This window comes from Geotrypetes seraphini, chromosome 5 (assembly GCF_902459505.1).
Source record: "Geotrypetes seraphini chromosome 5, aGeoSer1.1, whole genome shotgun sequence".
Classification (NCBI taxonomy): Eukaryota; Metazoa; Chordata; class Amphibia; order Gymnophiona; family Dermophiidae; genus Geotrypetes; species Geotrypetes seraphini.
The window spans coordinates 222064487-222087799 of record NC_047088.1 but is presented as its reverse complement, the minus strand read 5'-3'; the positions used below and the strand labels follow the sequence as shown (position 1 = coordinate 222087799).

General features: G+C 40.6%; 1 protein-coding gene across 4 annotated transcripts in view; it reads left to right on the top strand.

Moving 5' to 3' along the window:
* RIF1 (replication timing regulatory factor 1) overlaps nucleotides 1–23313 on the top strand; it is a 170687-nt gene that overhangs the window by 107765 nt on the left and 39609 nt on the right. For 3 of the 4 annotated variants that reach the window (XM_033944743.1, XM_033944742.1, XM_033944740.1), the window contains 4 exons: nucleotides 2289–2434; nucleotides 8499–8588; nucleotides 8670–8724; nucleotides 9879–12995. In XM_033944743.1, the coding sequence (XP_033800634.1) occupies nucleotides 2289–2434; nucleotides 8499–8588; nucleotides 8670–8724; nucleotides 9879–12995 (3408 nt within the window). The remainder of the gene's footprint in view (nucleotides 1–2288; nucleotides 2435–8498; nucleotides 8589–8669; nucleotides 8725–9878; nucleotides 12996–23313) is intronic. The other variant, XM_033944741.1, reaches the window with a different exon arrangement.

Below are 23313 nucleotides of genomic sequence, written 5' to 3'. Positions count from 1 at the left end.
TCATCACCCCAATCCAAAAAGACCCAAAAGCACCACAAAACCTCCCATCTAACTTTAGACCTATAGCCTCAATTCCGCTATATGTCAAAATTATAGAAGGCCTAGTAGCCAAACTCCTCACCAATTACATAGAGGACCATAACCTACTCCACCCCATGCAATCAGGCTTCAGAACAAACTTCAGCACAGAGACACTACTAGGCTCCCTTATGGATACCGTCAGACAACAACTTAGTACAGGGAAAAAAATGCTACTCATACAACTGGACCTATCGGCGGCATTCGACCTAGTAGACCACAACATCCTTCTACAGATCTTAGATGCAATAGGCATCTCAGATAAAGTATACTCCTGGTTTGAAGGATTCCTAAAACTCAGAACCTACAGTGTAAAATCAAACAAAGAAAAGTCAGAATCCTGGTCAAACCCCTGCGGCGTACCACAAGGATCTCCACTATCCCCTACCCTCTTCAATCTCTACACTGCATCTCTAGGAACGCATCTGGATAATCTAGGCATAACCTCCTATAGTTATGCGGATGACATCACCATCCTCGTCCCATATGATCATTCTAAACCTACCATGACAGACAAACTTCACCAAACACTTGAAGCAGTCACAACCTGGATGAAAAATCACAAACTTAAACTCAACCAAGACAAAACCAAATTCATCCTCCTAGAAAATGACAAGATCCAAACCACAACCAACCTAGACATAAACGCAACCAAATATCCCATCCAAACCACCATAAAACTACTAGGCATGACCATAGACAGATGCTGCACAATGCAACCGCAAATAAATAAAACAATTCAAAAATCATTCGCAATCATGAGAAACCTGAGACAAGTCCGAAAATTCTTTGAAAGAACACAATTCCAACTTATAGTACAATCCCTAATACTAGGTATATTGGACTACTGTAACATACTCTTCCTTCCATGTCCTGCAACTGCGATAAGACAACTCCAAACAATCCAAAATACAGCTTTGAGACTCATCTACTCATTGAAAAAACATGACCACATCACTGAAGCCTTCATCAACTCACACTGGCTCCCAATCCAAGAAAGAATCCATTTCAAATTCTACTGCATATTATTTAAAACCCTACACGGAGACAGCCCATCATACCTGAACAATCGCCTCATCCAAGCACCCAGTACCAGACACAGAAAAACGTACTCCCCATTCATACCCCCCCCAATCAAAGAAGTAAAAAGAACAAAACTACACGACGGCCTCCTAGCCACTCAAGCCGCAAGACTGGACAACCAGATCTCCAACCTTCTGATGACCACCCCAGACTATAGGACATTCAGAAAAGAAATAAAAACCACACTTTTCAAGAAATTCCTGAAACAGCAATAACAACACGACCTCTAAATGCTCTTAAGATCTACAACTTACCTCTCTAGCTAATCATTGTAATTCTGTCTTTTTTAAATTAACCTTTTGTAATCCGCCTTGAACCGCAAGGTAATGGCGGAATAGAAATCCCTAATGTAATGTAATGTAATGTAATGTAATCTCCAATTGCTCCTGTTCTTCAACACTGGTTCAAAATGGCATAGTGGTGCTGGCTAACCCCTAGCGGGTAGTACCAGGTGCAGAGGGTCAGAAGCAACTGAGGATCACTTCAGCTCTTTATACATCAAAGAAATTATCTGCCTTTGGGGAGTTAGGGGGGAAGACAAGTGTCCCATAGTGGGACAGAAGACTAATTTTCTTTGGGAAGATGTGAGTGCAATTACTTCCCATTGACGTCTAAGAGCATTCGGGGGAGGAAATAAACATCAGTTTTGAGCTGGCGTTATTCCTGGAAACATAAGTGCTTTGCATTTTTATGTATCCTTTTATACCATAATATACATTAGTTTAACAGGCAAATACTGATCGTTATTGCTTAGCACACCTTAGTAACTATCCTCTCCCCCTTTACAAAATGTTCTAAATCAAGACTTATTTCTGAATTCTTTGTTTTCCTTCAGGCTGGTGATTTATATATTTATATTTCTCTTGTGTGTGAAAAAGGGGGGGGGTGCTTTAGGTCTTTTCTATAATCCTAGCATCATTCAATTAAGTCTTTTGAATTTTCTGGAATGGAAAAATATTTGGCTTTTAGTTATGCATCTGTGGTCTCATACATGTGTTCAAATTGTTCTAGACTGTCTTACTTGAAAACCAATAAGAATGCTTCAGTATTGTACGCAGCATATCCATTTAAAATAGAACATGTAAAACATATCTAAAACCATCTTTTTTCCCCCCTTATATTTTTAGTTAAAATTGGACTTTTCATCTCCAAAGAAAAAAATTAGTGCGAGACTTTTGGAAGAGGAAAAATCTGTTGATTTTGTTTTTATCCCTCCTGAAACAAAGCAGCGACTTCTGACTGAACACCAGAAAGAAATGTTTAGGACAAAAAGGTTTGTGACTGATGTACATCCTTGTCCTAATGTCCTCTAGCTAGTGTGTTAAATCTTTCATTTCTTACCATCCTGCTAGACTAATGCACTAAGAGCTATGTTAAGAACATAAGAATTGCCATACTGGGACAGACTGAAGGCCCATCAAGTCCTGCATCCTGTTTCCAACAGAGGCCAACTCACGTCCCAAGTAGTAAAACAGATTTTAATAATAATAATAATAACAACAGTTTATATACCGCAGGACCGTGAAGTTCTATGCGGTTTACAATGAATTAGAAAGATTCTACAAATTGAATGGAACATTCATAGTTAGAGATTAGTGGTTAACAGTTTACAAGATCAGATTTGGGGGTGGGATTGTGATGGGGTCTATTGTCCAGATTCGTTACCTAGGTATTTCGAGAACAGGTATGTTTTTAGGTGTTTCCTAAATTCACCATAGTTGTTTGTGTGTGTAATTAGTTTTTCCAGGTCTTTGCCCCATAAGGCTGCTTGATACGATAGAAGTTGTTGATGATGTCTCTTAAATTTGCATCCTCTAGCCGGTGGGGAAACGAACTTCAGGTGTGTTCTTCTCTTATGTCTATTGGTTGAGAAGGAGAAAAGGTCAGTTATATATTTAGGGGCTAGACCAGATAGTACCTTGAAGCAGAGACATCCCAGCTTGAACTTCACACGTGCCTCCATTGGCAACCAGTGCAGGAGTCGGTAGGAAGGGGTTATGTGATCGGACTTCTTCAACCCGAAGATCAACCTGACTGCTGCATTTTGTATCAGTTGTAGTCTCTGCATTTGCTTCCGGGAGATTGCCAGATGGGCAATGTTACAATAATCAAGGTGGCTTAGTATTAGGGATTGTACCAGAATTCTGAATGCTGAAGCGTTGAAGTATGCTCTAATGGACCTAAGTTTCCAGAGAGTAAAAAACCCCTTTCTGACTAGGGAGTCCACATTGTCTTTCATGGTTAGACCTTGGTCCAGTATTACCCCCAGAACCTTCATTGTAGGTTGAATAGGGTAGTTGAGATTGTTAATGCATAATGGTGTTGTGGTGACAGGTGGGTGTGGCGAGGCTATAAAGAATTTAGTTTTATCTGAATTAAGCTTCAGTCTGAATTCTGTGGTCCATTGTTCCATCAGGTTTAGTGCTTCTGTTGCCGTGGGGGTGATTTCGGAGGGAGAAGTATTGAACGGGATAATGATTGTAAAGTCATCCGCATAACTGAATACTTTTATACCCCGCTGGGCCAGCTGCACGCCTAGTGATGATGTATAGACGTTGAAGAGTAGTGGGGATAATGGAGACCCCTGTGGAACGCCTGATGGGTTTCTCCATGTTTTAGAGAGGTTGAAACGTACTTGATAGGTGTGGGTCGTAAGGAATCCTCGGAACCAGTCAAATACCTCACCTCTGATGCCGATTGCGTCTAAACATTGTAACAATTTCTCATGATCCACCAAGTCGAAGGCCGAGCTCATGTCAAATTGCATGATTAAGGCATTATGGCCCTTGCTGAATAAGTTGCGTAAGTATTCTAGGGTCGCTGCGATCACCGTCTCAGTGCTAAACAGAGGTCTGAAGCCAGACTGGGTTTCGTGTAGTAGAGAGAACTGATCAAGGTAGTTCATCAATTGGGTATGTACTAAACCTTCCATTATTTTTACGAAGAATGGAATGGATGCTACCGGTCTATAGTTGGTTACTGATGTTAGGGATTGTTTACGATTTTTTGGAATTGGGGTGATTATATCTTAGAAATAAGCAGTGGATTTCCCCAAGCCATCTCAATAATGACATGTGGACTTCTCTTTTAGGATATTATCCAAACCTTTTTTAAACCCTGCTAAGCTAAATGATTTTCACCACATTCTCCAGCAACGAATTCAAGTTTAATTACATGTGTGAAGAAATATTTTCTCCAGTCAGTTTTAAATCTTCTACTTAGTAGCTTCATCGCATGCCCCGTAGTCCTAGTATTTTTGGAAAGAATAAACAAGCGATTCACATCTACCCTTTCCACTCCACTCAGTATTTTATAGAACTTTATCATATCACCCCTGAGCCATCTCTTCTTCAAGCTGAAGAGCCCTATTCACTTTAGCTTTTCTTCATAGGGAAGTTGTCCCATTTATTTTATCATTTTTGTTGCCCTTCTCTGTACCTGTTCTAATTCTGCTACATCTTTTTTGAGATATGGTGACCATAACTGAACACAGTATTCGAGGTGTGGCCTAGAGAATGACCCAGGGACAAATTTTTCCCTGTCCCCATAGGAACTCAATTTCCCCATCACATCCCTGCAAGTTTTGTCACTGTCTCTGCCCCATTCCTGCAAGCTCTGCTTTAACTGCACAAGTCTTGGAACACTTATGATTTTAAAGTGTTTGAGGCTTGTGCAGATGAGGACTAGAGAATGACATGGGGAAAAAATTTGTCCCTGTCCACATTGAGCTCGGGATTTGGCCCCACCCCACCCGAGCTCAGTCCCTGCCCCGCCCAGACTTGAATAGTTTTATACTGAACTTATTTTATTAAAGTATAAAAAGAAACAATATTCTGTACAATTTCATTTTATAAATCAAAGTTTTGGCTGCCGAACTAGAGAGAGAGATCTTCAGATGGCAGGGCTGTGTTTGGCCTTGTTCCTGTACCCGCGGTCACCACTTTTTATCCCACCGTTTCGGCAGGTTACCCATGGCTAGCCATGGGTAACAGCCACCGTGTCATTCTCTAATGAGGACAGAGCTTGCAGGAATGGGGCAGGAAAAGAACTCACCAGGACGGGAAAATGAGTTTCCGTGGGAACGGGGAAAAATTTGTCCCATGTCATTCTCTAGTGTGGCTGTACCATAGAGTAATACAAGGGCATTATAACATTTTCATCTTTGTTTTCCATTCCATTCCTGGTAATTCCTGAGGGTTTCAACGTATCCGCAACAATGACACCTAGATCCTTTTCCTGGACAGTGATTCCTAATGTGGAACCTTGCAAAATGTAGCTATAGTTCAGGTTCCTTTATCCCACATTTTGCTATTGCTCACATTAAACGTCATCTGCCATTTTGATGCCCAGTCTCACAAGGTCCTCTTGCAACAACAACTTTATGTCATCAGCAATGTCCTATTATGGATTAGGAACTGGTTAAAAGACAGAAAAGAGTAGGTTTAAATGGTCAATATTCTCAGTGAAGAAGGGTAAATAGTGGAGTTTCCCAGGGTCTGTGCTGCTTTTTAACATATTTATCAATGATCTAGAGATGGGAATAACTAATGAGATAATTAAATTTACCTCCTATCCCATGACTCTCTAATTTCCTCAGAAATCATTCATGAGGTACTTTGCCAAATGCCCTTTGAAAATCCAAATATACATTATCGACCGGCTCACCTTTATCCCCATGTTCATTCACCCCTTCAAAGAAATTTTGTAGATTGGTAAGGCAAGATTTCCCTTGACTAGATCCATGTTGGCTTTATCTCATTGCTTATGTATATGTTCTGTCATTTTGTTCTTTATAATAGCCTCTACCATTTTGCCCGGCTCAAATGTCAGACTCACCGGTGTCTAATTTCCTGGATCACTTCTGGAATTCTTTTTAAAAATCAGCGTCATCTGCTAGCAGGTGGAGACAGATTTGATGGCATCACTGATAATGAGGGAATGGTGTAGTCAAGAACATTCTAGTATTTCTACTCCATACAGATAGTGTGGGTGGATAGTTCAGTTGGATCTCTTTTGTTTTTACCTGCATTTGGGCTAAACTCCTCCAAGCCATGAAGTATAGCTTTTTGTACCTCTGGTTGAAGTTTCATTAGTGGGCTCCCTCCTAGGATCTGAGCCACAGCCAGACCATTGGTTTGGATAATTTACTAAAGCAAGTATCCATAAACCGTTATTAAGACGGGTTTGCGGAAATCCACTGCTTATTCCTAGGATAAGCAACATAAAATCTGTTTTACTTCTTGGGATCTTGCCAGTTAGTTGTGACCTATGTTCCCTCTAATCTGAGCATATGAGCAATTGCTCATACGTTCTAGGAGCATTACTCACAGATTTTACATGGACGCCACAAAAATACTTGCAAATCTGGAAAACTTTGAGTTTCTGGACAGGTACTAACCTGGCTCATAGGCTTCCTAAAAAACCGCACTTACCAAGTCCATAACGACGGAACCTTCTCCCATATCTGGTGCAACCCCTGTGGAGTCCCCCAAGGCTCCCCCCTATCTCCGTCTCTGTTCAATATCTACATGGCATCACTGGGACACGTGTTATCGAACCAAAACCTGAAATCCTACATTTACGAGATGACATTACAATCATCATCCCTATTATCTCACTATCACATGAGACAGAACAATACATCTCAACTGTCCTCACCATGGTTGAACACTGGACCACACGCTTCAAACTGAAACTAAATCCAGAAAAAACCAAGTTCTTCCTTGCAAGTCTCAACCACAAATTAACGACTACCACCCTGTAACATAACGGGCTAACGTATCCAATCAACTCCACTATTAAAATTCTCGGAGTCATCTTGGACCGCTGCCTCACTTTTGAAGACCATACCAATACCCAGATCAAAAAATGCTTTTCCACCTTTTGGAAACTCCGTTCTATCAAACACTACTTTGATTTCCCCACCTTCAGATTGCTGGTCCAATCCCTAGTCTTAAGCACCCTGGATTACTGTAACATCATTTACTAGGGTTCCTACAAGAAAACCATTAAACGTCTAAGACTCATCCAGAACACCGCTGTCCACCTCATCTATGGTCTAAAAAAGTCAGACCATGTTAGCCCTTTCTATAGAAAACTTCATTGGCTACCGTTTGAAGCAAGGGTCATCTTCAAATTCGCCTGCCTCTGCTTCAAAACCCTAACTGGCTCATCCCCGATATACCTGTCACGCCACTTTGTATTCCCAGACTCTAACTGTACATGCAATGCCCACCTGTTTGCCTACCCCTCTCCAAAGGGATGTATCTACAAAAGATTCCTCGACAAAACCCTCTCTTTCCAAGCTGGCAAATGGAATGACTGCTTGACTACCCTCATCTTTCTTGCCCCATCCTACCTATCCTTCAGGAAATCTCTCAAATCATACCTCTTTGATAAATTCCTCTAACTCCCTCCCTCCCTCCCAAACTACTAATCTCGACCCCCGCCTCACTTCCTTCCCTTCCTCTCCCTTCTCACCTTTTTACCTCATCTCCCCCCGGTCTTTCCTTTCCCCTTTCTGCACCCCTTTGTAACTGTTATTGGATCATTTTGTAATTGCTACTGGTTATACTATACACTTGATAACTAACTCTCTGTATCCTCGCTGCATATGTACAGTCTCTTCTCCTGTAAACCGCTCTGAACTGTTTTGTGGTATTGCGGTATACAAAAATAAAGTTATTATTATTATTATTTTTAGAACTTGTCGCTTACATGAGAAAAAATTTGCATGCACCTGACCAATCCTTAAAGGGAGCATTGCTTGTGACCTGGGTTGGCCACTGTTGGAAATAGGATACTGGGCATGATGGACCTTTGGTCTGTCCCAGTTTGCCCATTTCTTATGTTCTTATAGTTTATACAAAATCTAGGTTTGCAATTTTTCTGATGGTTTTGAATTTATATAAAAACTTTGTTTTAAATATTAGAGTTATTGCATAGTAGGACCTAACATAGAAAATACTAGCTTCAAGGACATGTTATGACAATTGGGAAAAAATGTAGTCCTTATGTAATTCTCAGCATACTTGGGGATAGGAAAGGAGACTTCTTCATTATAGCTGCAGCATTTCCATGAGCTCAAAATCACCAGTGATAGTTCTAAACTGGTTAAATTTAAACTCGCTTTATGTTTATACTTTTTTCAAACTATATAGCGATCTTTCTTGAAAAAGAAATGGCAGCCGCATGCATCCTGCAAGGCCAGATTTGTTTTTCTGGATACAAAATATGTAAAGCTTGTTTTTGTGTTTGAAAGTTTGCTGGCTTGTTTTTTTAGTCTCAATATACGTAATTTAGAAATTGAAATTAGCTTTTCTAAATTTGTGTTACAGAGTTGATATTCCTGTCATGTATAATAACTTGGATGCTTCACAGGATGCCACATCATTTAATCAATATACTCAGAGTCAGGAGGACTCCCTGTAAGTATGAGCAATAGCTGGCTAACTTTTGTTTTCAGTATTAATGCTGAACATCAAAAGTTAATTATTATTTGTTTCTAGGGAAAAAATTACTGTAACAGAAAGCATGAAGGAAGATTGTGGGAAGCTGTCGGAGGTAAGTTTTCAGTTTCTCAGAATATATGAAAATCCATGTCTCCTATAAACTGGGCAGCAATCTAATTAAAGGGTATTGGGTATTTTTTTGGGAAGGAAGGTTTTATCTTTATAAGTAACTAGCTGATGCCCCGGCATTGCACGGGTATTTAATTATAGCAATAACACTGTAAATAGATTCAAATAAAGATACTTTATAGTGGTGAATGAAATTATTTTTTTACAGCTTAATAAAAAGTACAATATTCAAATTATAATGTGAAATATTTGACAAAATGAATACAATACAACTAATGCAAAACGTGATTATAAACAACATTTTTAGTTTCACCTCCAGGAGCAAAAACATATAAATTGTTGGGTGAACCCACCCTTGAGCAAGCAACATAGAGTTGTGGGCCGAGAGACCCCCAGAACATATCACCCCAGGTAGTGAGGGATCTGCATACCAAGTTTCGTTCAAATCGGTCAAGCCGTTTTTGAATTACAGTGAGAATGGCAGCTTTTTACATTTTTTCCATTGACATGAATGGGTGAAATCTGATTTTCTGTTTGTAGCTCCGCCCACGTGTGCAGGTGGGCCGCGAGACCCCCAGAACAAATCACCCCAGGTAGTGAGGGATCTGCATACCAAGTTTCGTTCAAATCGGTCAAGCCGTTTTTGAATTACAGTGAGAATGGCAGCTTTTTACATTTTTTCCATTGACATGAATGGGTGAAATCTGATTATCTGTTTGTAGCTCCGCCCACGTGTGCAGGTGGGCCGCGAGACCACCAGAACATATCACCCCAGGTAGTGAGGGATCTGCATACCAAGTTTTGTTCAAATCGGTCAAGCCGTTTTTGAATTACAGTGAGAATGGCAGCTTTTTACATTTTTTCCATTGACATGAATGGGTGAAATCTGATTATCTGTTTGTAGCTCCGCCCACGTGTGCAGGTGGGCCGCGAGACCCCCAGAACATATCATCCCAGGTAGTGAGGGATCTGCATACCAAGTTTCATTCAAATCGGTCAAGCCGTTTTTGCGTGATCGCGGCACATACACACATACATTCACACATACATACCTCCGATTTTATATATATATATATAGATTTGAGTAATTTGTGTAATTTGTTTTGTGTTAATTTAAATGTACGTATTTTCTCCCAGCAGGAAGAGAAAATGGACATTGAGGTATCTAGTAGTACTCAAGAAGTCACAAGGGAACCTTCGAAGACTGTATCTCTTGTGGAAAATGGAGTTGGTACTGCAGAAGGGTATAATATCAAGGAAGAACCTGAGAATCTCTGTGAATCTGCTTGTAAAGAGACTTCAATAGGTGATGTCTCCACTGAGGAAAATACCTCAAATGTTAGCAGCACTTCAAGTTCATCTGACATCGTTTCAGGGACACCACCACATCCTGCAAGCAGAAGGCAGTCTTTTATCACCTTAGAAAAATTTGACAGTTCAGTATCTAGACCTTTTAGCCCATCTTCCTTAATTAAATTTTCAACAAGCTTAGAGACTGTTTCAAAGTGTAATAATGAGGAATGCATGAATACAGCAGAAATGGTGGTAAAGAAAATTGGCGAGCCTGGAGAAGAATATACAAATAATTCAATACCTGAACCCCCCAAAACAGCAGTTGAAATAAAAAGGACAGCACGAAGGTCTATCAGTCCTGAGTACGTTGATAACAACGATGAACTGCCATTGAGGCTACAGGAGAAAGATGAGCACAAGTTCTCTACTCTTTCTGTTTTTACAGAAAGCCTTTCTGCTGCTGACAGATGTTCTCAGCCAGAGGGGAAAGAATGTATTCCAGATAACCAATCTCCCATTATAGACTCTTGTGTGCAGGGACCCACAATAGAGGATAAAAATGTATTGGATTCTGACACAGAGATATTGACATATGCAAAACCAGATATAGAATCTAAGGAGAATACACCCCCAGAAATGGTTCCTGATCAGGCAAGCATTGGTGACCCTCAATCTATGCAGACAGCTTCTAGTCAAAAATTGCTGAGGCGTTCTTCAAGACGGCGATCAGATATCTCAGGTACTTTGGCAGACAGTCAAGATAAAGAAAAGGTTAGCCAGCAATTAACAAGGGAAATGACTAAAGATGAGAGAAAACATTTTCAGAAGAAGGTAATGCATACAAAAGATGAAGGTTTACTGAGGCAAAAAAATATTGATGACCAAGAAATCATAAATAAAAAAAATGGTTCACATGAAAACATTCAAGAGGAGAACAGTAACAAAAGAGATTCTCTTTCTGAAGAGGAAATGAGCAAAAGTGTCAAAGAATTTGAAGCTGATGACTTAAAGTCAGAGAGACACTTTCTGCAGGATTCTTGTATGGATAAATGGAGCCGAAAAAAGAATAGAGGGTGCACTAGATACCAGACAAGAAGATCAGCTCAAGAATTGCTTCCTAGTTTAACAAACTCTGAGTCTAGCAGTGTGGAGTTAAAAGAAGTTACCAAGAGGAAGAGAATGGGGAAAGGTAAAGCTAAAAATATAAGTAGCCAAGAAAATGAAGAGGGGGGGAGAGAGGAAAAGTCAGAGAATGAAAATCTAGACCAACATCCTCCTAAAACTGTAACCAATTCAGACACTTTATCTAGCTTGAAAATCGAAAATGATTCTGGTTCTGATATGGAGGCTGGATCTTCCAAAACATGTGAAATGGAGATTTGCACAGTTGAAACCAAGTTGAGAAAACTGGACTCTGAATGTTCCACAGGTTTAAGCAGTGTAAATCTAGAACTAGGCAAAACATCCGATGAGAGAGAATACAGCTCGACAGAGTTATGCATTTCTGTTCCAGATGTGGAAAGAGAGAGCAGTGACATGTGTTATGTCAACAGAGGTGTGAAAAAAACCTGCAGCAGTTTAGATGGTTCTGTTATGGAGCAAACAGTTGGGGATGTCTCAACAGCTGTTTCAGATGTTTGTCTACAGACTGAGTCTAGTTTGCAGCAATTTGTATGCCATCACAAGAGAAGCAAACGGGTAAGACGATCCAAGAGCTGTGATTGTTGTGGAGAAAAAATACACCTGCATGAAAAATCAGAAGAGAAGATGCCACTGCAAACAAGTACAGCCATGGTAGTTGACCTCCAGCTTGATGATAGTGTCTTTGATCCCTGTGCAATAAGCACACCACTGTTTTCTATGAAGCATCCGTGCATTTCTAAGATTTCCATGAGAGAGCAGCAATCTGATCTTGAATCGGATCAAGAAAATACAGTTCTGGAAGCCCATAATAATGAAATAAAGGAAAAAAATAAGTTTATTTTAAAAAATGAAGCAACAGCTATTGAAGCAATAGAGCAAGATGTTGAAATACCTGAGCCGTGTTCTCTAGCAAATTTTTCTTCAAAAGGACCCATTGATCATGACCTCACTTCAGAGCCTGAAAATGAGCAGCCACTATCTCTAGAAAATAGCAAGAAAGTAATTGAAAACAGAATGGTGGAACAGGTGGCTGATGCTGAGGTGGTGGTAGTTACTAATGCTGAGGAAAGAACAATTGATGGGCCAAATACTGACAACATAGAAAGTGATAAGGAAGAGAGAGGTGAAAGAATTAAAATAGAAACAAACTATGTCGCAAATAATGAAACAAAAGACATTTTATTAGAAGGTGCATCGGATTCTACAGCAGAAAATGTAACTACTGAAGAACAAGTGTTTGAGACAAGTGGAGATGTAAGTTCAGAAACAAACTGTGTCACAAATAATGAAACAAAAGACATTTTATTAGTCTCGGAAGGTGCATCAGATTCTACAGCAGAAAATGTAACTACTGAAGAACAAGTGTTTGAGACAAGTGGAGATGTAAGTTCAGAAACAAACTGTGTCACAAATAATGAAACAAAAGACATTTTATTAGTCTCGGAAGGTGCATCAGATTCTACAGCAGAAAATGTAACTACTGAAGAACAAGTGTTTGAGACAAGTAGAGATGTAAGTTCAGAAACAAACTGTGTCACAAATAATGAAACAAAAGACATTTTATTAGTCTCGGAAGGTGCATCAGATTCTACAGCAGAAAATGTAATTACTGAAGAACAAGTGGTTGAGACAAGTAAAGATGTAGGTTCTCCTCGGAAGCCAAATGAGCTTGATACAGTTTTGGATACAGTTAATGAAAGCCCTAGTGGTATACAGGCACGCTGTCTCTGGTCACCATCAGCTTCTCCATGTACCAGTATTTTAAAGAAAGGCGTGAAGCGAGCACAAGAGAATGATTCACCATCACCAATTAACAAGGTATTGTACTATAGCTATTAAAGATAATTAGAAAAAAGGGATGGGACTTGTCACACAAATGTTCCAGGATGACAGAACCAAGTTGTTTTATTATACAAAGCAATGGCCTTGTTTCAGCTTGGAACCACCTATAGCAGTTTCCCAAAAGAATATGTGATTATTACAACTAGTGCAAAATGCAGCGGTCAAACTGATTTTTGGATTGAAGAAGTTTGATCATGTGACACCTTACTACCGACAGCTGCATTGGCTACAGATGGAGGCATGCGTAAAGTTTAAGTTCGCCTGTTTCTGCTTTAAGGTATTATACGGTCTAGCCCCTAAATATATAACTGACCTTTTCTCCTCAGCCAACAGACATAAGAGAAGCTCACATTTGAACTTCATTTTCCCTCCAGTTAGAGGATGTAAACTCAAAAGACACCATCGACACCTTTTCTCACATCAGGCAGCATTATGGGGTAAAGATCTAGAACAATTGCTTATGCCTACTACTTATGGGGAATTCAGGAAACGCCTAAAAACATATATGTTCCTGAAGTATCTAGGCAGCTGACCAGTACAACACTTTCTCCTCAATAACTGATCCCTAGATCTGTTAATCACTAGCTTTCACTTCTTAAGTTCAATCAATTTGTACCATCTTTTAATCTTTGTAAACCGCATAGAACTTCACGGTCCTGCGGTATATAAACTGTTATTATTATTATTATTCAGGGGTCCTAAGTGAAAACAAATCCTAATGCACACGTTGGAAAATGAGAAGTACAGAACTGTATTGGTCAAAAACAGTGGTAACAATGTTTTTTGACATGTACAATTCTGTACTTCTCTTGAGAGATGCTTCATGCACCCTTGCATGGGTTATATTTCACTGTGTGAGCTAGTATTAGTTTTCACTTACGAACCCTGAAGAAGGCCCTAAAGCTGAAACGCAGCTTCTGTTGGGTCCATAGTTCGCTTTGTGTGTCTGTAATTAAGAACTGGGTTCTGTCATCCTGGAACAATAGTGTTGTCATTTCTACCCCTTTTGTCTTGTTTTGGATTTTTGTGTTGATATGTATTTCTTCATTCAACATGTAATTAAACTCCGGAATTTATTGCCGGAGAGTGTGGTAAAAGCAGCTAACTTAGCAAAGTTTAAAAATAATTCAGACAATCTCCTAAAAAAGCCTGTCATAAAAATGGACTTTGGAAAATCATCTGCTTATTTTTAGGATGAGTAGCATAAAATCTGTTTTTATTGGGATCTTGGCAGATACTTAGACCTGGATTGGCTACTGTTGGAAACAGGATACCAGCCTTGATTGATCTTTGGTCTGTCCCAGTATGGCAAAGGCTTATGTTATGTTTAAATAACAGATAATGATAAATAATTAGAAGCATGGCGAAATATACAAATTATTGGGTCATGAAAGACTTGGAGAGGAAGAGAAAAAAGAAAGATAAAGATACAAGCGTAAGGCCAAGAGTCAGAATATAAGTTGAAAAAGGAATAGAAGGTTAAAAATAATAGAAACAGTTAAGGAAGTAAAACATTGGAAAAATCAAATGATACAGCAAGATAACAAATATTAGGGTATTTTATTTGGTCCGAACTACTAGTAGTTTGACATTGGAAAATCTTTTAAGTTATACAGTACTTATAAAATCAAGGATTACTTTTTCCCTATCATTTATTTGTGTGAGGGCAAACCAAATAAAGGAGCCAGAGAGAGGCAGTAAGTTTTATTATAATTACAGTTGACTATGATTCCTTTATACATACAGTCTATTGATTCAGATCTCTAGGTGAGGCAGAGGGGGACATCTAGTCTATCAATATCTAGCAAGGGTTCCCCGTCTTGTTCTTCTATATCATTGAAAAGATGTGTGCTGCTCTTCTTTGAAAACCAAACTTGGCAAGGAAAGAACTATTTTATCAGTGAGTCTCCAGGAAGGAATGCTAAACACTTACAGGTTTGAGGTAGCTAAACTAAACATTTACTGGCATTTGCCATTATACTTAGTCCCTGCATCCGTACACATCTAGGGTAATAAACCGCTTTCCCTTTTCCCACTGAACCAATCTAGCAAGTAATTTACTGCTTTTGTGCCCCAAGGTGTACAGTTGATATTTATAATACTGCAGTGACTTCACAAAGCTATCATGCAATAATTCATTCAAAGACACTTATGTAGCCAATAAGGGAGATCGCAGAGCCACGGTAGAGTGCTGACCATATTGAAGTCATAATTTCCACAACTGAGTTTCCAGTCTCAGTATTTCACAGTCTCTTGCACCCTTCTTTTTATTTTTATATATATATATATATTGATTTTAATTTCATTTTGAAAATAATATCAAGCAGTTTACACTTGTTTAGGAAACACAAAGAAAATTACAAAATATCATTTCATACAGAAGTGTTAATAATAATGACACATCTTCTTTGACCCCAAGATCAGAAACCAATGAGTGACAGTCTAAAGCTATATGACTTCAATAATTAACACATAAATCAAATAACAAGAAATGGCTTTACGTATTAACTCCTCCTATACTATAATACCCATTTATTCCCTGACGATCTTCAAGTCTAGAAAGTTCCTGTGGTGTTCTGGAATAAAAAAAGGTATATTTTGTCCCTAAATATTTTTTGAGGCATTTACAGGGATAAGCCAATTGAAAAGTGGCTCCAAGGTCTTTCACTTCTTGCCTCATTACTAGAAAAACTTTATCCTCTCTTGTGTCTCTTTATTAACATCAGGATATATCCAAATACGTTGTCCTATAAAAGGAGCCTGGGTTTTATAAAGCTTCAATACAGCGTTAAGGTCTTGTTGGAATACAAATGAGATGAGTAGGATAGTTCTTTCCTCAATTTTTGTTATAGAAGTTTCCAAAATTTCTGATATATTCCCCAAATCAGGTAATTGGGGTAAAAACCCTTAGTTTGCTCCTGGTATTTCGTTCCTTAACTTCTTTGTAGCAGCAGGTATAATAGATTTTATTCAAAGGAGGAATGAGATCGGGAGTGAATCCCAGAATTTGTACCAAATAATTCTTAAATAGTTCAACTGAGGAAACTTCTGACATCTTTGGAAAATTCAGTAATCTCAGGTTTAAACGTCTATTATAGTTCTCCAATTGCTCTATCTTCCTATGTACCAATAATTTATCTTTTATTAAACCAGCATTTGCAGCTTTTAGAGCAGTAATTTCTTCATTTACAACTCGAATTTTGGTTTCATTTTCCTTTTTTAAATCTTTAACTGTTTTTGTCAGTCTACCTTTTTCGCCAAGGAAGCAGTTTCGTCCGTTGTTCTCTGCACAGTTCCATCCATTCTCTGGATTGCTTTCCAGATGTCAAGCAGAGTCACCTCCGGGGGGGGGGGGGGGTCGAGAGAGCTGAAAGGCTAATTTCTTCCCTTGCTTGTATTATATTCCCGGCTGCTACTCCTTTTCCGTCCTGCTCCCCTCACTAGAGATCTATCCCGCAGCCATTTCGGCATCGGGAGCTCCCTCGAGCATGGGCGGATTAGCTGCAGGGCACGGAGGTGATTGCACTAATAATCTAAATGATAATAGGTCGAAGTATTTTTTGATGGTCTTTAATTTCCATAATGTCAGGAAACACTTTTTTACCATTAAATTCGTGTGTTCAACCATTGTCAAATGTGTGTCTAATGTGACTCCCAATGTTTTTATTGTTTTAGTAATCGGTAGTCATGATCTTTTATATGTAACGTTGTTTTGGTAATTTTGTCCGTTGGGCTTGCAAGGAAGACTTTTGGTTTTTCTGTGTTTAGTTTCAGTTTGAAGTTGTTTGTCCAATATTCTATTTCGGTCATAATATGAGAAATGTATTCCGAGATCTCATTTGTTATGCTGTTCAGTGGGATTAAAATGGAAATGTCATCTGCATATATGTAATGGTTTAAGTTTAGCTTTTGCAGTAAGTGTCCTAGGGGTGAGATGTAAATGTTGAATAGTGTAGGTGATAGTGGTAAACCCTGTGGTACTCCCGAGGGGTTTCTTCAGGAGTTTGAGTATGTCCCACCACTAACCACACGGTATGATCTCTTTGTTAGAAAACCCTGTATCCAGTTTCTTACTTTTACTGTAAGTACTATTGCAGTGTAGCATTATTTCGTGATCAACAAGATCAAAAGCACTGCTGAAGTCTAGTTGTAAAATCATAGCACTTGTTCCTTTGCTGAATAGGCCGTATAGGTGATTAAGGATTGAGGCTAGGACTGTCTCAGTGCTAAACTTTTCTGAATCCTGATTGGTGTTCATTGAGTATGCTAAATTTGTCTAGATAGTTTACTAGCTCCAAGTTGACCAATCCTTCAAGTAGCTTGGTAAATAAGGGGATGCTTGCTATGGGTCTGTAGTTGGTTTTCAGGGCTAATGAGTTTTTTTGATCCTTAGGGATGGGTGTGATCAGTATATGTCCCATTTCCTCGTGAAATGTTCCTTCTGTGAGAGTGGTTGTTACCCAATTAAATAAATCCTTTTTAAAATCTAGTGTGGCTGTTTTCAAGGTCTTGGAAAGACATGTCCAGTAGGCAGTTTGATTTTGTATATTTATTGAATAGGGTTAGAAATTGGTGCCAGTCTGGAGGTTCAAAATGGTTCCAAAGCATGTCTACTCTGAGTTGTTTTTCATGGGGTCCGAGTTGGAATTCGAAGTTGGGTGAGGGTGGAGGTATGGTCGTTCTTACATCTAAGATTTTGTTGTTGAAGAAAGTGGCAAGGGTTTCTGCTGAGGGTATACATTCGTTTTCCCGTAGCAGGATTTGAGTAGTGTCTGTTAGTCTGTTTACCAACTTGAACAGTTCTTTGCTATATGTTTTGGGTGTCCCTATTTTTTGTGCGAAGTGTTTTGTTCGTTTTTCTCTAATCAGATTTTTGTAGTTTTTCATTTTTTGTTTCCAATGTATTTTGTCTTCCTCTTTGTTTTTTGCCAGATTCTTTCTAGTTTTCTCAGTTCCTGTTTTAGAGTTAGTAATTCAGAGTCGAACCATTCATTTAGTTCCCTTTCTTTCTTTTTGTATGTTTGGAATGGTGCTATTTGATTTAACACTTCTTTGCTAAACTTTGCCCATCTAGTTGGGAAGTCCTGTATTTCCTCAGTTTTGGGCTGTAGTTCGTAATCGGCCCAGAATTTTGTTGGATTTATAGTTCCTCTTCTGGTGATTGTGGTTGGTTTTGGGTTTTTTTATTTTTGTTTTTGTTGGGGTGATTTTTTTTTTTTTGCCAATATGTATCAAATTTACATATGTAGTGATCTGACCCCCATAGTGATTTTTCCCCAGGCCCCTGTGCTATGGAGGATCTTTGGGTCAGGGATTTCTTTTTGCAAAAAGGTAACTATTTGGTGGCCATTTTGTTATTAAGAAACCGAGAGTTTTTAAGAAAGTGTCAATTTCTATCACGTCTGGTTTTTCCACTTTCCCTAGGTGAACATTTATGTCTCCCAGTAGCAGGTTGTACGTTCCTTTCAGGGTGTTAATAGTGAGGTATTCGAAAAACTCTTCTCTAGTGCTAGTCCACTTTTGGGAGGGAATGTAAAAAAGTGTCACAGTTAATGCCTCTTCCAGTTGGGTGTTGGTGACCTTGCAAGTTAATATTTCTAGGTCTTTTGTGAGTTTTGAGTATATTTTGCTATAATCAAAGGATTCTTTTAAAATTATCGCTATACCACCCCCTTTTTTCCAGTTTCTCGATAGAGGTATTATTTTGTAACCTTGGGGTAACATTTCTTTCATAATCGTATCGGTGTCTGACACCATCCATGTTTCAGTCAAAAATAGGAAGTCGGGGCTAGTTTGCGCCAGCCAATCGTGCAGTATTTGAGCTTTGTTTCTTACTGAACAGGTGTTCAGGTAATATCCATTTAGATTATCATACTTATTTGGGGTGGGTGTTCAAAAGCATTCTATTTTTTTCAATTTTCTTTCCTTGATCTTGTTTTTATGGGGTTTGAATGAATTTCGAGCTCTATTAACCACGGGTATTAGTAACGGGCCTAGCTTTGAATAATCATAAAGGAATTGATGTGGGCCAGTTTGTTTGCTCGTCTTAGTTGGTCTGTGCCAGGAGAAATGAATAGGAATTGGATTTGGGGGTCTTTTCATCGTTACACCAGCTTCTATAACATTATAAATAAAGTATTCCCAGTATCAGTAGATATTTGTTGAAAGTCGCCATTTTTGCCTACTGTTTAAACTGCTTGGGAGAAGAGGAGTAGAAAATTGGGTGATAGACAGGGGAAGGTGAAATACGATAATATCAGCTGTATCAGGAGATACACAATTCAATAATATCAGCTATAACCTGTGCAATACTGTAGTATCCGCTATAACAGGTTATTATACTTATCACGATGTTTTGGAGTCAATTGTGTTCGTTGCTTCACTGGTCGTCGCTTCACAAAGGCGCGCACTAAGGTGCACGCGCCTTTGCCGTGCGCCTTCGCCCCGGCGCGTCGAACGGCTGAGTGCCGTTGGCGCTGCTCTCTTTAAAGAATCCCCCGCTAGTTTTGGGGGAGGGGCGGGTCGGCACACGCGCCCCCACAGGATTTGGGCTCCTGCCTCCTTCTTCTGCCTGCCCGCTAGTCCTGGTGCGGGAAAACAGGCAGATCCCGCCGGCACCACTCTCTTTAAAGAATCCCTTGCTGGTTTCGGGGGAGGGGCGGGGCGGCACACGCGCCCCCGCAAGATTCGGGCTTCTGCCTCCTTCTTCTGCCTGGGTGGGGTGAGGGTATGTAAAAATGATGATTGATTGGGGGGGGGGTTGGACAGAATTCAAAGGTGTCTGGTATATATTAGTATACAATTTAGTTTAGAATGGGTTTTTTCTTGTTTTCCTTCTCTAAATCTGGGGTGCGTCTTATGGAGCGAAAAATACGGTATTTAAAAAGCCGGAAGAAAAGATCTGAGGCCAGAGAGACTCCATACCAGATTTACTTGCAATTGCTGTATTACTAACAGTCATTTAGATCTCCATCCACCTTTTCTTTCTGTAATCTGTGTGCTTCCTCTCTGATTTCATCAATAATTTTCACCTTTATTTTCCATCCTGCTTTACTTTAGTCCCTAATGTATAGTACAGAGCATTCAGAATGCAGACTCCCCTGTTAAGTGCTATTTGAAATAACTAGCACTGCAATTTCCCTATATTTTATCTTATGATTTGGCTGACATTAATATTCACTTACTTATCCAGTTACTGTTGCATATGAAATATGACAAAATGGATCAACTCTAGATGTACTCTTTAAAGAATATATTTTATTTTTCCATAACCTCACATGCACTACAGCTCTTCGTGTGTGTGAGGGGGTGAGTGTGTGGTTGTGGTTATATGGGGAGTGAAAAGATGGGGGAGGGGCGTTATGTGGGAGATTGGAGTGAATATATTTGACTGATGGTAGGGTTGGATGTATGTGTGTAAGGGTGGTGTTTGTGTGATGGGCAAAAAACTAGTAAAGGAACAAGCTACTTTAAATACCTTTTTAAACGAGAGTGGCGCTCAGAATCCAAGATGGAGTAAAAAACTTCAAATTGGGGTGCAAACCCCTAAAATGTGTTTTTTATAGAATCAATCATTGCACCATTTTGAGTGAAAAGGTAATAGAAAGTGCTTATTGAAAAACACTCTTGCTATAAATGTCCAATAAAGTGAAAATGTTCCAACTATTTTATAAGTTCAACTACATGAGTTCAAATCAGAACTTATCTTAATGGTTCAGATAGCGTTGACCCGGCGAGGTTCTGACGCGTTTCGCCAATCCTGGCTGCCTCAGAGAACCTACTGCACTGCTAGTGAACTACTGCTTAGTTTAAAGGTGCTTCTTTATCTAAACAAAGTAACAAAAACAGAAAATGATGCTGGTTTGTAACAAACATTCATAGTGAAACAATTTTACAGCTACTAAACAACTCTCATGACGCTGACAGCAGGGTACCTGGTACAAAGGAACTAACATCGGGATCTGGATAGTCCCATCATGTTGTCATTCTCCCCCCTTTCTCTACCCCATAATAACAAAACAACACCTTATTGTGGTAAATAGCCGCAGCTCTTTATTATATCACATTAACCCATAAATACATTTGCATAAATTAACATCATTAACACATTGAACCTTAATTAACAATGAACCTCAGCAAGCTCCTCCCGAGCTACCCTGTGTAACAGTACCTTTGCCCCCGACCCCGCCACCAACAGCAAGTGTCTGAGGGGTGGCATGACCTCATGCCCCTTTAACCCGGGTCACCTGACCCCAAGGCACGGCTCCCAGCCGGCCCACCGCTCATCGCCGGATGAGCCCCAGCACCCAGTAGCTCGGGAGACCCGCCACAGGCCTGTACAAACAGGCCCTCCCCCAAAAGAGCAGCGACTACTACCGAGCACTGAGGAACCTCTCACAACTGGACGCAAAATCATCCAGCAAAAGGTCCCACCCCACATCCGACAAGTGAACCCCATCTGTATGAAACAAACCAAAACAATTAACATCCACCCAATCATGCAGTATCTGCCACCCTCCATGACCAACCACCCATTTCCCAACTTGTCTGTTAAGCTTGGCCAGGCCCCTCGTCCAACGTCGAGACGCTATACGACGTGGACGAGGCACGATGTCAGACCATACGAGCAACACCCCCGGGAACCAATCCCACACCACCCGCAGATCATCCTTGATCCTATTGACCAAGTCCTTTCCCGTCCAGGCATCCACATCATTACCCCCCAAATGGATCAGCAGTATATCAGGATGACTAGTCCGGGATCGAAGATCAGTCAACAAGACCAACAGCTGACTCCAACGCATCCCACGTTGTCCCCACCAGGAAACACGAAGTCCCAAATGCCCCAAGCCGAGATGACGACCACCTGGGCGGATACCGGCACGTTCGCTAGCCCAGTGGATGAACGAATGGCCCACGATCCACATAGAATAGGAACGGGAACTGGGAGCTGCAAAGAGAATAAAACAAAACAAATCAGACCCCCTGCCAATGACCGGTATGAAAATCCCATTATTGAGAACCTCGCGCAACAAGGCCCCCAACACCTTCACCCTCACGACGAATATAACCCCGAAAGGCATTTGAAACCCACCGCCCCAATCTCTGGATGCCTTCTCCAGACATACCAGCCCTATTAGCACTCGTGGCAGCACCAATCCTGAAGGAATGAGTTCCGAAATCCGCCGGATTCATACCACAACGCACCAACACTAAATTGAGTACAGCCCTAAACTGGTAACGCGTCAGAGGGGCGCCATCAGCATGTACAAACAATATCTGAGTGATAGAGGGTCGAATGGCTAAGTAACCACGCATCCGAAAAACCGGACAAGACAAACAGCCAGACACAGCGTGCAGCACCACCCAATGCCCAACCCCACACTGATCAGTCTTAGAGCTAACAATATGCAGCCGTAACACCGAATCCTGCAAAGCCACATGCTGAATCCGAAGTCCCCGTGGAACTCCTCCAGAAGCCGGACCTACGACTAACTCACTAACCCGTAAGGCACCAAAAAAGGCAATGGAAAAAGCCGCCTGAAATAAACAGGCCTCAAAAGGCGAGTTGGCAACCTCAGGCAATACCGCCAACAGACGTAAAAGTAACTCATGCGTAACAGGCAACCTCGAGTCACGCTGCTGAGGAAGAACGCGACCCAATGCCCGTAGCAACCGTTGGACCAGAAAACTAGATACTGGGCAAGCCCAACCCAAGGCCCTGCAGAAAAAAGAAAAACCCGCCAATTGACCACGCACCACACCCCGAGAAACCCGCTCCCGAAAAGAGGACAGCACGAAATCCTCCAGTAAGGATTCGGCCACATCTCCCGGACACCAACCCCTATCCGCTAAAAAAGCTGCTACCGCCCGAAACCCCGCTGAATAGCGTGCCCACGTAGAAGATGCTACAGACATACGGAGCATCGTCCAGACTCCTTCCCGACCAGGCTCCACAAACGCGCTGGCATCCGTGAACCGTCTGCTCGAGCTCCTGGCGCCAGCCGACGAAACTGCAAAAAATTGAAACGAGACAAAGCATCAGCAATGCCATTTTTCAAACCCGGAACATGGCGAGCACGAACAAACAAATTCAACCGCAAACAGCGCAAAACCAACTCCCGCATGAGCGCATTCACCGCCAAACAGCGCGCCGCTTGACGATTAACGACCTCAACAACTCCCAAATTGTCACACCAAAACACCACCCGTCTATCACGCAAAACACCAGCCCAGAGCTCACAAGCCACTATGAGCGGGAACAATTCCAACAAGGTAATATTCTTTGTAACGC